Here is a 13,325-nt window from a genome sequence, read left to right on the forward strand (position 1 = left end):
ATATCAAAAGGAACCAAGATCTTTGGGAGATAGACCTATAATTTAGTTTTGTCAAAATCAAATACCTGTAGTGTCCACAAACAAATTGTGGACGGCGGACAGGAGCGACGACAATATACGTCCACATGAAAATGTGGGGGTATAAAAATGTGGTATATAAAGCCCACTCAACTCCCCCCTCAAACAGCATAAACAACACAATAACCTTTCAGCAGAAATTCAATGTTTAATATTTATTTAGTGGATGTTAAATTTTTAAAGTTTCAATTGTTACACTAATACTTTGGTGGAGATAGGAGGATGGTACAAAAGTAATTTATCACCCAATAATACATTCTACAGTAGATATCGCTTGTGTGATATATTTCATAATCTACTGCTAACTTAGGAGATATCGCTTTACATGAATTTGATTGGTCAGTTGAAAAGGAACATTTTATTTTCAAAGAACAGTTCATTTCTTATTAAAAGTAACTTTTTTTTTTATTAAAAATGAACTATTGTTATTCAATTGACCGTGATGGAAACACTGGGTCAATATAAAGGACTTTGCAATGGTTGAATTGCTGTCAAAAAATGATGTATCACTACGCCGTAATGTTCAGTAAAAGTGAAATCTACAGCAAAGAATTATATTTATCTATTTGTGCATGTAAGAAGGGATTGGGTGATAAATAAAATCTCCTACTCGTCTTTTTTGATATAAAAAAATATCAACACTCGTTGATAAAGTAAAAAAAAACTCCGCAGAGACTCGTTTTTGGTTACTTTATCAACTTGTAGGTAGGAGATTCTCTATTTCCACAAATGTTTTCATAAGAATCTGAACAATAACTGACCAGCCACACTAGATGTACACTGTAATATTTTGGATATTTAATTTCAAGACAAAAAAGGTTCAAGTGAACATGTTTGTTATATAAGTTTGGAAAATGAAAAGGCAAAATTATACGGTCCTTGACTACCATTACATGTTTCTCAAGAAATTGAATTTACTAAAGGACATAAATAGGTACTTGCATAGAATATTTTATATTAAGATCACAGGGGAATAATATATTCTTAAATAATGATTTTTATGGGGGTATCACTCTAATGATTAACACTTTTTTTTCAATTTCTTCTAAAAAAATATATAGTATACTATATATATCTGTTAATACAAAAATAAATATATTATACACCAGTGCATTGTTCAATGTAAACTTACAAGGTGTGGCATAGTCTTAATAAGATCAGATCATATTTTTACTACTTCTTAGCACAGTAGTCATTAAAGGCACCAATAAATAACAAGTTCTAAGCTTATTTTGAAATGAGACAAAGACTAATATGGTACAAATTATGCACCATTAACAAAATGTCAATCACTAACAACAACTAAATCTATTAAGAAAATACCAATATATTAAATAGATTAAAATAAAAATAAATGCATCTGTACAATGTGATTAAAATGATTATTGCATACCCAAATAAATGCACCAGATCTCCAAATTATGACTGTACATAATAAATAAAATATTTTCATAATAGAACAAAAAGGAAAGATATAAGTATATATATAAAGGAAAGAAAGGCGCCTAAGCAGCAATTACATTCAATTTAATCAGAATTTTCGTGGGTTTGCTTATTGATGAAAGCAGTACAATTGTTTTATAGTATTTTATACAGAGAGCGTGTAAACTTATAATGTTAGCAAAAAGAACGATTTCACAATGCGACATTCCAATTAAAGATAGATTAGTTAAGAGTTGGTCATTCTTGCTATAATAATTCAAAAATAGATGATGAAAAATGAAAATATTGAAAATTTCAGTCAAATTACTTCATTCTCAGCCAAGTTATCATTGTTTGTAGTTTTGACAAGATGTGTGCACAGTGGTAACCAGGGCACTGGTATAATCGGGACTTAGCCTCGCTTTCCCATTTTTAAATTAAATTTTTAAATGGCAAACCGTTTTATTCTATTCTTTAAGTGGCATTTAGTAATTGAACAGTAACACAAAAACACTATTTATGGAATAACAATTACTGGTTTATTAACATGCAACGTTTCGACGATGATACTCTTGTCTTTATCAAACAAATCTTGAGTATCCGATACCATCAAGAGTTGATTATGGTCTGAATAAGTTAATTAATGTATAATTAATAATTTAGATAACATTTTAGGCCTAAAGAAAGACCTGCAATAGGCAGATTTAGCTCTTGCATAATGTATGTTTAATATGCCATTTTACAGAATACATGGTAGGTATTTTCCATATTACTACTACCTGATATATTTTGATGCCAAGCAACAAAACATATATGCTCAACAGCAGGTAAGTTGTATGGGCAGTCCATACAGGTCTTACTAAGTTATCAAGGGCCATAACTCAGTCATCATAAGAAATTGTTGAAAATCAGGACCTCATCACTTTAGCCACTAGATGCATCCTCAAGCAATTGTGGACAACAGACGGACATGCCAGGTTGACGACAACATAAAATATAATATGCGGTCAAATAAAAACTTAACAAAACCCTGTAATTAGATCAAAATAAAAGCATGTTCAATTATTCTATAATATGGTACACCCTGGTCGAATATTTGAGTGTGAGGTGTCAAGGTCAGTATCATAATCAAATAGATATGGCTCGGTTGTTGCTGGATCATTAGAGCAAGTGATGTTAGTATACTCGAACTCATTATCGCCATCAACTTCATCCTGACCATTATCAGTCTCATAAGTCTGCTTCATAGATTCATTTTGGAATATTGATGGACTTTTGGAAACTATTGGAGAAAGATTTGAGGGACCAGTACTTAAGAATGTTGTTTTATCCGAGAAAACAGTAACCTGTTTAGTTGCTGTAAAACTATTGTTCATGTTTTTGTTTGCTGATACTATAGGAGATAACTCTGGCCTTCTACCAGATAGAATGTCCAAGCGCATGTCGCGCGGTGTGCTGGCCACTATTTTTTCAAACCTGTCACGGTCAAACCTCCTTCTTTTGTTAGCTGATTCTGTTTCTAAAAAATCAGTTGTCTTTCTTTTCTTATTAGATGCATCAGAACTGGTTTTTTCACTAGTGACACTGTCCAATATGCTCTTCATTTTTAGGGTTGACAAGGGAGTCTTTGACTTAGGTGATGTTTTTTCAGACTTAGTATTGTTACTGTTAGCCTGTTTTTCTACAGATTCTGCTACAAATGTTGTTAAGTTGATTATGTCATTAGTTGTTTTTCTATCTGTTTGTGATGATGCTATCACGCTGAAAGTAGGATTTGTAAGCTTTGTAGAGTCTACTACTGAAATTTTAGTTGCCCTTTTCTTTGTTATTGATTTTGGAGTAGATCTTTTTGAGGAAGGTGAAGTTTTTTTCGGCGATGGCTTGGGTGGACTTTTCTTGATAGTTTGCTTTTTGGGAGATGGAGAACGTTTTGTAGAAGATGGTTTAGAAGTTTTCTTTGAGGATGATATAGGTGTTGATGCTTTTTTGGTTTCAGATACTTTACCAGAGCTTCTTTGAGAAGGTGTTTTGGGTGAACTCTTGAAAGACCCAGAGAGTCTGGTAGTAGATTTTCCTTTAGAAGAACGGTGTATGCTCCTTTTGCTGGACAAAGACTCATTTAGTATGTTGTTTGATGAATCTATAGAATTGTAACAGATGCTATCATCCATTTCTAATGGCATTAATGAAACTTCTAAAAATTTTGACGGTTTACCTCCTTTCTCTGATGGTGTCTTTTTAGTAACCGTTTGTTGTTTTTTACTTGGTGAAGGAGATTTAACAGATGAACCTTTCTTAATTGGTGATTTTTGTGAAGGAGATTTACTAGGTGAACGCCTTTTGATTGGAGATGGTCTTTTCTTGTTTGATGAAGGAGATTTACTAGGTGAACGTTTGCGTTTCTTGTCACTTTTGCCCATGGATGATAAGGATCTCATTGGCCTTTTACTTGGTGTTTTTCGTGTACGTCTTGGTGAAAAAGCGGACTCATCATCTTCACTATTTTCTTGGGACTGGATTATTTTTGATGCTGACTTCGCTGCTTTTTGAACTGGACTCTTTTTAGCTTTTGAACGACTTCTTCTCACTATATTGGTTTCTTCCTTTTGTGGACTTTTCTTTTTGGGGGGACTCTTTTTACCCTGTGCTCTTTTGTGTGAAACTACTTTTCTACGATTGGCTATATCTGGTTTTGGTAAAGCAAAAGCAGAGTCATAGTCAGAGTACTTTCTTGCTCTAATAGCAGCCATAGATTCTCGCCTGGACTGAGTTGAAAGGCCACTAAGCAGATTCTTTCCGGATTTTTGATAGATGGAAGATCTTCTAGCTCTTGTTTTAACGCCAGTTGGAGAAATAAAAACTTCTCCTGGCTTCTTGAAAACACTTGACTCATTACCAGACTTGGATACGGTTGTTTTATTGCTGTACACAGATGATCTGAAAATTGAAAAGGACATGTGTATGTTTAATCGTAAACTTAAAGCAGTAAATATTAAAAATTTGTCAGCTAACTAAAGCGGTGGACACACTAGCCGAATGATTCGGCCGAATCGTTCGGCGTCGAAATTCGCCTAGTGTCCCCACTGTCATTCGGCCGAATGATTCGCCTGAATCAAACAGGTTTGATATATTCGGCCGAATTATATTCGCCTGGTGTGTCCGCTTCGCCGAAGCATTCGGCCGAATATAGAATTCATTAGCCAATCACCACTCATATCGGGAAGTCACGTGATACGGTGAAGACATAGACGCCGCCATGTTTAATCATATGACGTGAAAGGTGATGCAATCGGCAGGTTGAATCCACCCTAGTGTGTCCACCCATTCGGCCGAATAAAATTCGGCGCCGATTGATTCGGCCGAACGATTCGGCTAATGTGTCCACTGCTTAAATAATTTAGCTTTGTTTACGGACCTAATGGACACTGGGCATAGCCCAATTTTGGCACAACCCACTGCTACTATATTATTATTAGTAATAATAATGCTTACTATGTGTGAACATTTATTTCAATTTGCTCACTGGTTTTCTCATAAGCTTATTTGGTCTCAAAATGACCAAAGGCTAAGGTAAGATAATGAGATCATGAATTCATGTAGTTTAGATTCATTCATAAACTTTCTGTATTTATAAAATTTATACCTGCGTGTCTTTGATGCTTTTGGTGATATGCTTTTTGGACTTTCGAAGAGACCAGCATGACCTCTTACCCATCCTGGTGATAAACTTGTAAATGATGAATCATCAAGCTGAAGAAAAGGTTGGCTTAATGGTGGTGATCTGAAAAGAAAAATTACATTACATAAGTATTTAGAGTAACAGTATTTTATATTAGATTTGACAGTACTGGCAACTTATTTAACCAATACCAGCAACTAGTTGAACAAATGGCTGTTTGTTTCAGGTTTCAGAGTGATTTTGGTGTGTGTGTGTGGATTTGTGTGTGTGTATGTGTATGGAATATTAATGTCAATTAACATGTTTAATTAACTGAATATGAATCACTATTTATTAATTAAATGGAATTCCAAAGACTCAGACCCCAGTCTAGGTCAGTGATAAGCTGATAACCCCGAAGCAAACAGCACCCTCTAATTTGAACAACAGGTCGGTCACTGTCAAAATCTCTACTAATCTACTGTACAAATTCAAAACTATAAATAATTTATAACTTCTTCCTGGTGCCACAGTAAACACAATCTCAAAAAGTTTTTAAAAATACTATTGAGAACTTCTGTCCTGTCACTTTTTCATTTCATGAATTTGGAAGTAGAAAAGGAGAGGGGGGAATATATCAATAATCATGAAATTTTAAATATTGTGTAAAATATATTAATTAAGCCACCAAATCAAATTTTAAACCAAACAAGCCAACAGTGAGGCTGATGTCCCCCGCCGAAATAAAAAACAAAACAAAAAAAACAGATGATACATATATTAATTAATTACACATTTATCTTTTTCAAAAGTATTGAATAATCAAACTGACTCCTACATGTATGTATGCTTAGTCTAAGCATAAAATGTTCACTATCAAACTCAGGTTTTGAAGTATCTGGTAGTGAGTGAAACAATACACTAAGTTTCACCACTCTCCATCAGTTAGAATCAAGGTTATCTTGTCCCAGAGCATCCACCAAAGAAATTGCTTAGCTCTGCTTACATGTAGCTTTAAAGGAAATATTAATCATGGAACTCAGTCAAGACGTATTCATCTAATGAACATCTATACCTCAATTAAAAGCAGAATTGTTATATTCCAAAATCTTGACCAATCAAATTGCTTATCACTACTTAGCCTAAGCTGAAAATTCTCATCATCAAACTTAGTCAATGTATAATGAATCTATACTCAAGAGTTTCATTCATTGCTCTCACCCAATTAGAACCAAAGTTATCGTTTTCCAATGTCTCAACTAATCAAATTGTTCATCTTTGCTTAGCCTTAGTGTAAAATGCGCATGAACGAACTATGTCAAGGCATTCATGTAATAGACACCTACACCAATTTGAATATTCTACCTCAATTAGAAGGAGAGTTATTGTGTTCCCAAGTCTCGAACAATCAGATTGAAGTCTCTATTTGCCTAAGCAGAAAATGCTCAGCATCGAACCTTGTGTGAACATTCTAGATCAATTAGAATGAGAGTTATTGTGTTCCAAAGTCTCGACCAATCAAATTGCTTATCTCTCTGCATACCCTTAGCAGAAAATGCTCAGAATCAAAGTTTGTTACGGTATTGATGTAATAAAACTATACACCAAATTTCATCACTCTCACTTAATTAGAACTAAAGTTATTGTGTCCCGAGGCATCAACCAATCAAGTTGCTTATCTCTGCTTACCCTAAGCAGAAAATGCTCATCTTCGAACTCCAGTAAGGCATTGGTCAATTAGAAGGAGGGTTATATTGTGTCCCAAAAAGCGTGACAGACAAACTGACAAACCCATTTTAATAGTCCCCTGCTTTCTAGTCAGAATGTAAATGGGAAGAAGCTTACAATATAAACATAAAATGAGTTCTTAATGCACAATCTCCAAATTGTGAAATCCAATAGGGTTTTTTCTTCTATTTATTACAATAAGCAGGGCTGCCGACAACCAGTATCGCAGCGCAATTTGCGATACATATTTTGTCCGTTGCTAATCAAAAATTAAAATCTAACGTTTTTGATTCGCAGTAACTGCGAATCAATAATATGCCTGTCATTTTGGATATTGACACAAAGATTTATCCACATTTCTCAACACTTTCAACGCGTATAAAATATCAAATAAATTTTATAAACAAAACGGAATTCTCCGTGTGACATTTTCTTCTCGAACTACCCAGACTCAATTCATGATACTATATAATACAGGGACATAACTCTATGAATCGGGACTATTAAACCGGAAATAGGGAATCAAGTAGTACCACTCACGTTGCGAGACATGTCAATTTCGAGTAATTATATCAGTATTCAATTTGAAAAAAAATAAATTCAGTGTATCCCCCACGTATTGTAAATAAAATATAAAAAATAAATACGTGTAAACGTATTGTAAAGTGAGAAATCAAAGTAAGAATTCCCGTAAACTATTATTGTTTATATCGCGTGCGTCTAGTTAATCGAAATTATTCGTAAAATACCGCGTGCTTCCGATTGAACAAAAATAATAACACACGATAAAAAGCAGACGAAATTGTTTTCTAACGAAGAAATAAGAAGCCACTGCCAAGAATTGGCTTCAGACATAAGGCCTAACAAAAGTCTACGTTCATTCAGAAATGTTCACAGCTAGCTGTAGAAGTGCTAACATTCTAAAAAAATCTTAAGAATGAAATCTAATCATTTGCTATCAATTAAAATTAAAATAATCTTGTTATTTAGGTGTTTTATGTTGATTTGAAACTGAAAAACTGCTAATCAATTTTTAAAGTTGCTAATCAAATTTGGCAAAATTGGACTTTTTGATTAGCAGTGCTGCTAATCATCTGTGAAAAATTACCGACAGCCCTGACAATAAGTTAAGTATAGTAAAGCAAGTTTCTCAAACTTCTTTCCAAAACATGAATCACAAATTCACAAGAATCCATCAATTTTAGCATAAACGGTGGTGGTATAGTTTTGCGATTTGTGTATGAAAATTTCCAAATTTCCATAGAGTTCCTCCATCTTATTCTTAGGCCCAAATGAACAATATCACAAAGTTTTAAAATTCAATTAGGCCACAGGGTAGGCTACTTTCTTCATAAGTTATTGAACAATCCCTGGCCCACAAATATTTTTAATAAACCATATCCATATCAAGGTATTTATCCTGTATTACATTCTCAAGATTTAAATTATGAATTTGATTCTGAACTTAAATGTAGAGATACATGCAAGGAACTAAGATATTTTTTATCAAAGAATTTTAATTTTGATAGAATTTTTCGAGAGATGGATAGAGAACAAGCTAAAAGGAAAGTGATTTTTCCTACAATCAAGGGCCATAATTCAGGAAATTACAATTCGATATGCGCAAATATCGAAAGGAACTCTGATCTTTGGGTTATAAACTTACATTTCAAGTTTCAACAAAATCGGATAAAAATTGTGACCTCTATAGGGTCCACAACCTTGATATATACCATATTTTTACGCTATTTGAGAACGAAGGGTGGCCATTTTGTCCGTCAGTTTTGGGCCGATTTTCACGAAATTCGAACTCAGCCGTCCTTAGGGTGTAACGGTGATATATATTAATACGTTTTTTTTAAATCGGATAAAAATTATGACCTCTATAATAGGGTCCAAAAGCTAAAAACGAGATTTTTCGTACAATCAGGGGCCATAAGTCAGGAAGTCACGGTCCGATATGTGCGAATATCGAAAGGAAACGAGATCTTTGGGTTATAAACTTACATATCAAGTTTCAACAAAATCGAATAAAAATTTTGACCTCTATAGGGTCCACAAGCTACAAATGTGATTTTTTGTACAAACAGGGGCCATAATCCATGAAGTTTCGATCCGATACATGCCAATATCGAAAGTAACCAAGATTTTTTGGAGGTAAACCTATATTTCAAGTTTCGTCAAAATCGGATAAGATTGAATTGGGACCTGTAGAGTGTCCACAAACAAATTGTGAACGGACGGTCAGGGGCGACGACAATATACGTCCACATGAAAATGTGGGCGTATAAAAATGAACAACCCTGTCCTTTGAAAGTTTAAACAGATAAACAATAATAGTATAGCTATATAAAATGTAAATCTATCAAAGTTTAAGAATTAATTGTATTTGACAATCATCACAATGTTTGAAGTCACTTAAATTCCATTAACATCAAAAGTTATGTGATGAATAAATCACCATACTGGCATACTTACAAAGTTGAAAATTCCTCATAAAATAATTCTCTAGAATTTCCTCTGGTGCTATTATTTACAGTGACAGTTTGAATGCTAGTCATCGACTGCCTGCTTGTACTTGTCCTTGTAACTGTGCTAGATTGCCGCATTTTCACTGAAATACAAATTAAGTCAATCCGATTAAAACAGATCCTATTTCGTTTTGTTTTTTACAGTTCAAATGTTACGGTATATAAATCATTAATTAGATTTATTCACATACCTACCAACCCCATAATCAACCCTTTTTATTATCTGTTTTATACCAATAGCGAGAACTGTCGGCTAAAACATGCGCAATGCTAGAAGTAATCAAGGTGGTCAACAAGCCATAGAGGCCTAATGGTAGACCGAAGAAAAGGTATGAAAGGTATAGGTATTTACTTTAAACTTTAATGCAAAATGATTAAAAATTAAATGTAGTTACTAAGTTAGTATCTGGCAGTCTGCAGTGTGCTTGAACTTTCTACTGACTCTAAGTAAGGATTAAACATCTTGGTCTATATTATTACATTGTATCTAAGGAGACCTTAGTTTGCATTGATTTTCGTAAAATGATTTAATGAGCTACTGCATCCGAATGGCATTTAGTTGGTTTCTCTAACACAATATCATCCAAAGTCTTCGAAAATGAAAACACAAATCATTTGTCAATTTAAATCAACATTTGTGATCTTATTAAGAAAAGATGGGCTTCTGATATCCAATATTTAAGACAAATTAAACATTTTACCATTGGTACACGAATCGTGTTTAATATAATGCATTTCAGCGCCATTTGTAACAAGGGACTCGAAGAACTAGGCTAGACATATTGACATTATTTGAATATTTCACAAATCATGTCAAATGGTGACGCCATGTTCTTATCTGGAGAGCATGCACAATAGACTAAATACTATCGGTGTGGGCTGGAATAACCAGACGCTAGAGATTGCCATTCGATTCAGACATTGGCCTGGCATATATTTCACCGAACATAACTGATTTGAAATTACATGTAGTACATCATGTAATATATACGGAAACGATTGAATGTAAATCAGAACAGTTACACTTATATGCCTTGTGACCCATATGTGTCAATTTCTAGGTCCCAAATATGGTAGCACATCATTTCGGTCCCGCGTCAGTTCGGACTCAACACAAACGTTGTTTCGGACTCAGTTTGACGACGTTTCGGACTCAGTTTGACAACCTTTCGGACTTGGTATGGTGACTTTACGGACTCGGTATGGCGACTTTTCGGACTCGGACTGGCGACGTTTCGGACTCAATAACGGACTCAATAACGGACTCAATAACAGCTGAAAAATTCTATGTATGTATTTGTAATAACTGTTCATTCTTTCATTTTAGATGAGGCCGAAGACAGACCATTCACAATAATAAAGAAATTAAACAGTGTTAGTTGTGTTTTATTTATCCCATACAGACCTTACACACTTGAACTTTTATTTGTTTCGTTTTAGGTGAGGCTGAAGACAGAACATTCAAAATAATAAAGAAATTAAACATTGTTAGTTGTGTTTTATTATACAGAACTTGAAGTAAAACCAATATTACTTGATCGGTGAATACTGTATTTAATTAATCTGAGTAAGTTTAGATTATTGACGATAATTGATCAATTGATCGGCGATTCTTAAAGCCGTTAAGAAACGATTGAGAAATAAAAACACTGCTACCTTCCTTTTGTTGATTAGTGAAACCAAGCCGAGATTATTTAATCTCTATGGATGCGTTTTCCATTGGACACATGGGTTACCTCACGCCTCTTCCCTATAGAAGATTGGTGTGTATTTTACTATTTATGAAGCTAGTGAGCATGAACAACGACGTTGAGGGCTGCATAACAGGCTTAATTCGCCAGGGGTCCGGTGCCATTTTATTTACTTAATTGTGAGTTATTTTCAGAGGCAAAAAAGATACCCCTCAACATTACCATGATGTCGGAGGGCTCGCTGAGACGGCACCAGAGAAGCCGGTGTCGGCATATAGAGGGCCGACTATTTCAACTATGGGATGAATATAACCACCAAGATATTAGTACGAGTAGACTATTAAAAAAAACAACAGCCATTTGTACGGCCCACCTGCCCCCCAAAAAAATGAAACTGATAAAATAAATAAAATAAATGTATGTTTTATAAAATAAATGAATACCCGACTGAAGCTATTATTTCAACAAATAAATTATAAATCGCTGTATGCTATGTTAATGTATGAATTTAAATGTATGTTTTACAATAAATGAATACCCGACTGAGGCTATTATTTCATCAAATAAATATGCCCGTTGTTATAAATCGCTGTTCTTGTTTTATGCTATGTTAATAAATAAAATATGTACTTTATAAAGTAAATTGACGTCAGTGACAGTGTTCTATAATTCTATGTTCTATACCTGAGTCCGAAACGTCACCTACCCGAGTCCGAAACGTCATCTATCCGAGTCCGAAACGTCACCTACCCAAGTCTGAAATGTCAAGGACATATTTTTGGGAGTCCGAAATGATGCGGGACCGAAATGACATGTAATCCCAAATATTGGCGATTTAGCTCCTTTAAGATTTAAGGTCTCAATACCACTCTTGTTGTAACTGAATAATAATAAATGTCCCAATCTTTTTCTGGTCAACAAATTGTACTATTTTACAATATTCCAATTAATTGATGATATAAATTTCATTTTAACACACCTAATTTAAAAAATTGGAAAAATTCAACTAAATCAAATGATTTGAAAAGCCTGACGTAAAGCTTTTCAAATAAACTTACTTTATTTGGATTAAAAAATATTTTTGAACACTCTGGACAAGAAAATAGGATTTAAATGGATAATTTACACAACAGGTAGGCCTACTGCGGTAGGACACTAACACATCTAGTTAAGTATGTCACTACTTACTTAGAATAAGGCTATTTTTTATTTTCTGGAGCTGTCAAGCCAGCAAGAATGTTATTGTCCCTTTAAACCGACATAATATAGGGCCTATTACTATAGACATAGTATAAACTTTTAAAGGTATAAAACCAAAAGGTATCTGTCGATAATCTGACATCCTATTTCTAGCTTCCCCTAGACTCGGCTAGAGTAGATCTCATCAAAATCAAATGTGACCAAACTCCAAAGTAAGTGGATTTTACTACTTGTAGGCCTACAACAGACCTAAAGAAAGTATATTAAATTTGTAAATTGTTGTATGCTTACAATTACACTTTGCTTGGAGTCATTGCATTGTGGGCACCAGCATCTCATGCCATAAGATAAGCCTTGGACTTAGAATTTATAATGATTATGAAGATCATTAGCCTAGTCCAAGAAATCAAATCCAAAAAACGCACCCGACAGCCTATCCTACGCCCTACAGCCAGGTGTGTAAAACTCAGATTTACTATCTAAAAATAGATCATGGGTCTGTCCACCCTACTCATCATTCGTGTGGGGAATCGAGGTCAAGTCCTTAATTCAACTGGTGGTAGACCGGTAGATTGATGATGAACACTGGTTGGTGGTAACAACGCCTGCGCCACGGTAGTAATACGATTACTCGGATTACGAACGACACTTTGCATGGATTTCAGATGATTAACTTTATATAAGATATCCTACTCACCAGAGAATTGCAATCAAAACAACATTTATGGTCTAGTGATCAAACACAGATTTTTAACGGTTCTTACCCAACTTGCTGATCAAACGTAGCGCGGTACTATTATTTAGTAACCTTTGACCCATTCGCCCCATATTTGGTATTGAGACCCCCATCGTAGCCCATTCAGCCAATCAGAGCTAAGATATGGTAAGCGGGGTCAGAATTCAAACCCATTCATTTTGTATTTATACGTCCTCATCAAAACAAAGACATAAAAATTGTTTTATACTTTGTTTGACTGAAAACAACTTATTTGATTATGCAAATATTCAATAAAAGTG

At 34.3% G+C, this 13,325-nt stretch overlaps 1 protein-coding gene across 2 annotated transcripts; it reads right to left on the minus strand.

Annotated features, from left to right (window-relative positions):
- Positions 1-218: 218 nt before the first annotated feature.
- Positions 219-13,085, minus strand: LOC126815555 (nucleolar protein dao-5). 2 transcript variants are annotated; one of them, XM_050541258.2, is made up of 4 exons: positions 13,006-13,085; positions 9,365-9,500; positions 5,144-5,281; positions 219-4,437 (listed from the first exon to the last, which is right to left on the minus strand). In XM_050541258.2, the coding sequence occupies exons 2-4, from the start codon at positions 9,493-9,495 to the stop codon at positions 2,568-2,570; spliced, it is 2,139 nt and encodes a 712-aa protein (XP_050397215.2). In that variant the 5' UTR covers positions 9,496-9,500; positions 13,006-13,085; the 3' UTR covers positions 219-2,567. The 2 variants fall into 2 exon arrangements, with proteins under 2 accessions (XP_050397215.2, XP_050397214.2); XM_050541257.2 differs by lacking the exon at positions 13,006-13,085 and adding an exon at positions 12,600-12,860.
- Between the last annotated feature and the right edge of the window lie 240 nt (positions 13,086-13,325).

This window comes from Patella vulgata, chromosome 3 (genome assembly GCF_932274485.2).
Source record: "Patella vulgata chromosome 3, xgPatVulg1.2, whole genome shotgun sequence".
NCBI lineage: Eukaryota > Metazoa > Mollusca > Gastropoda > Patellidae > Patella > Patella vulgata.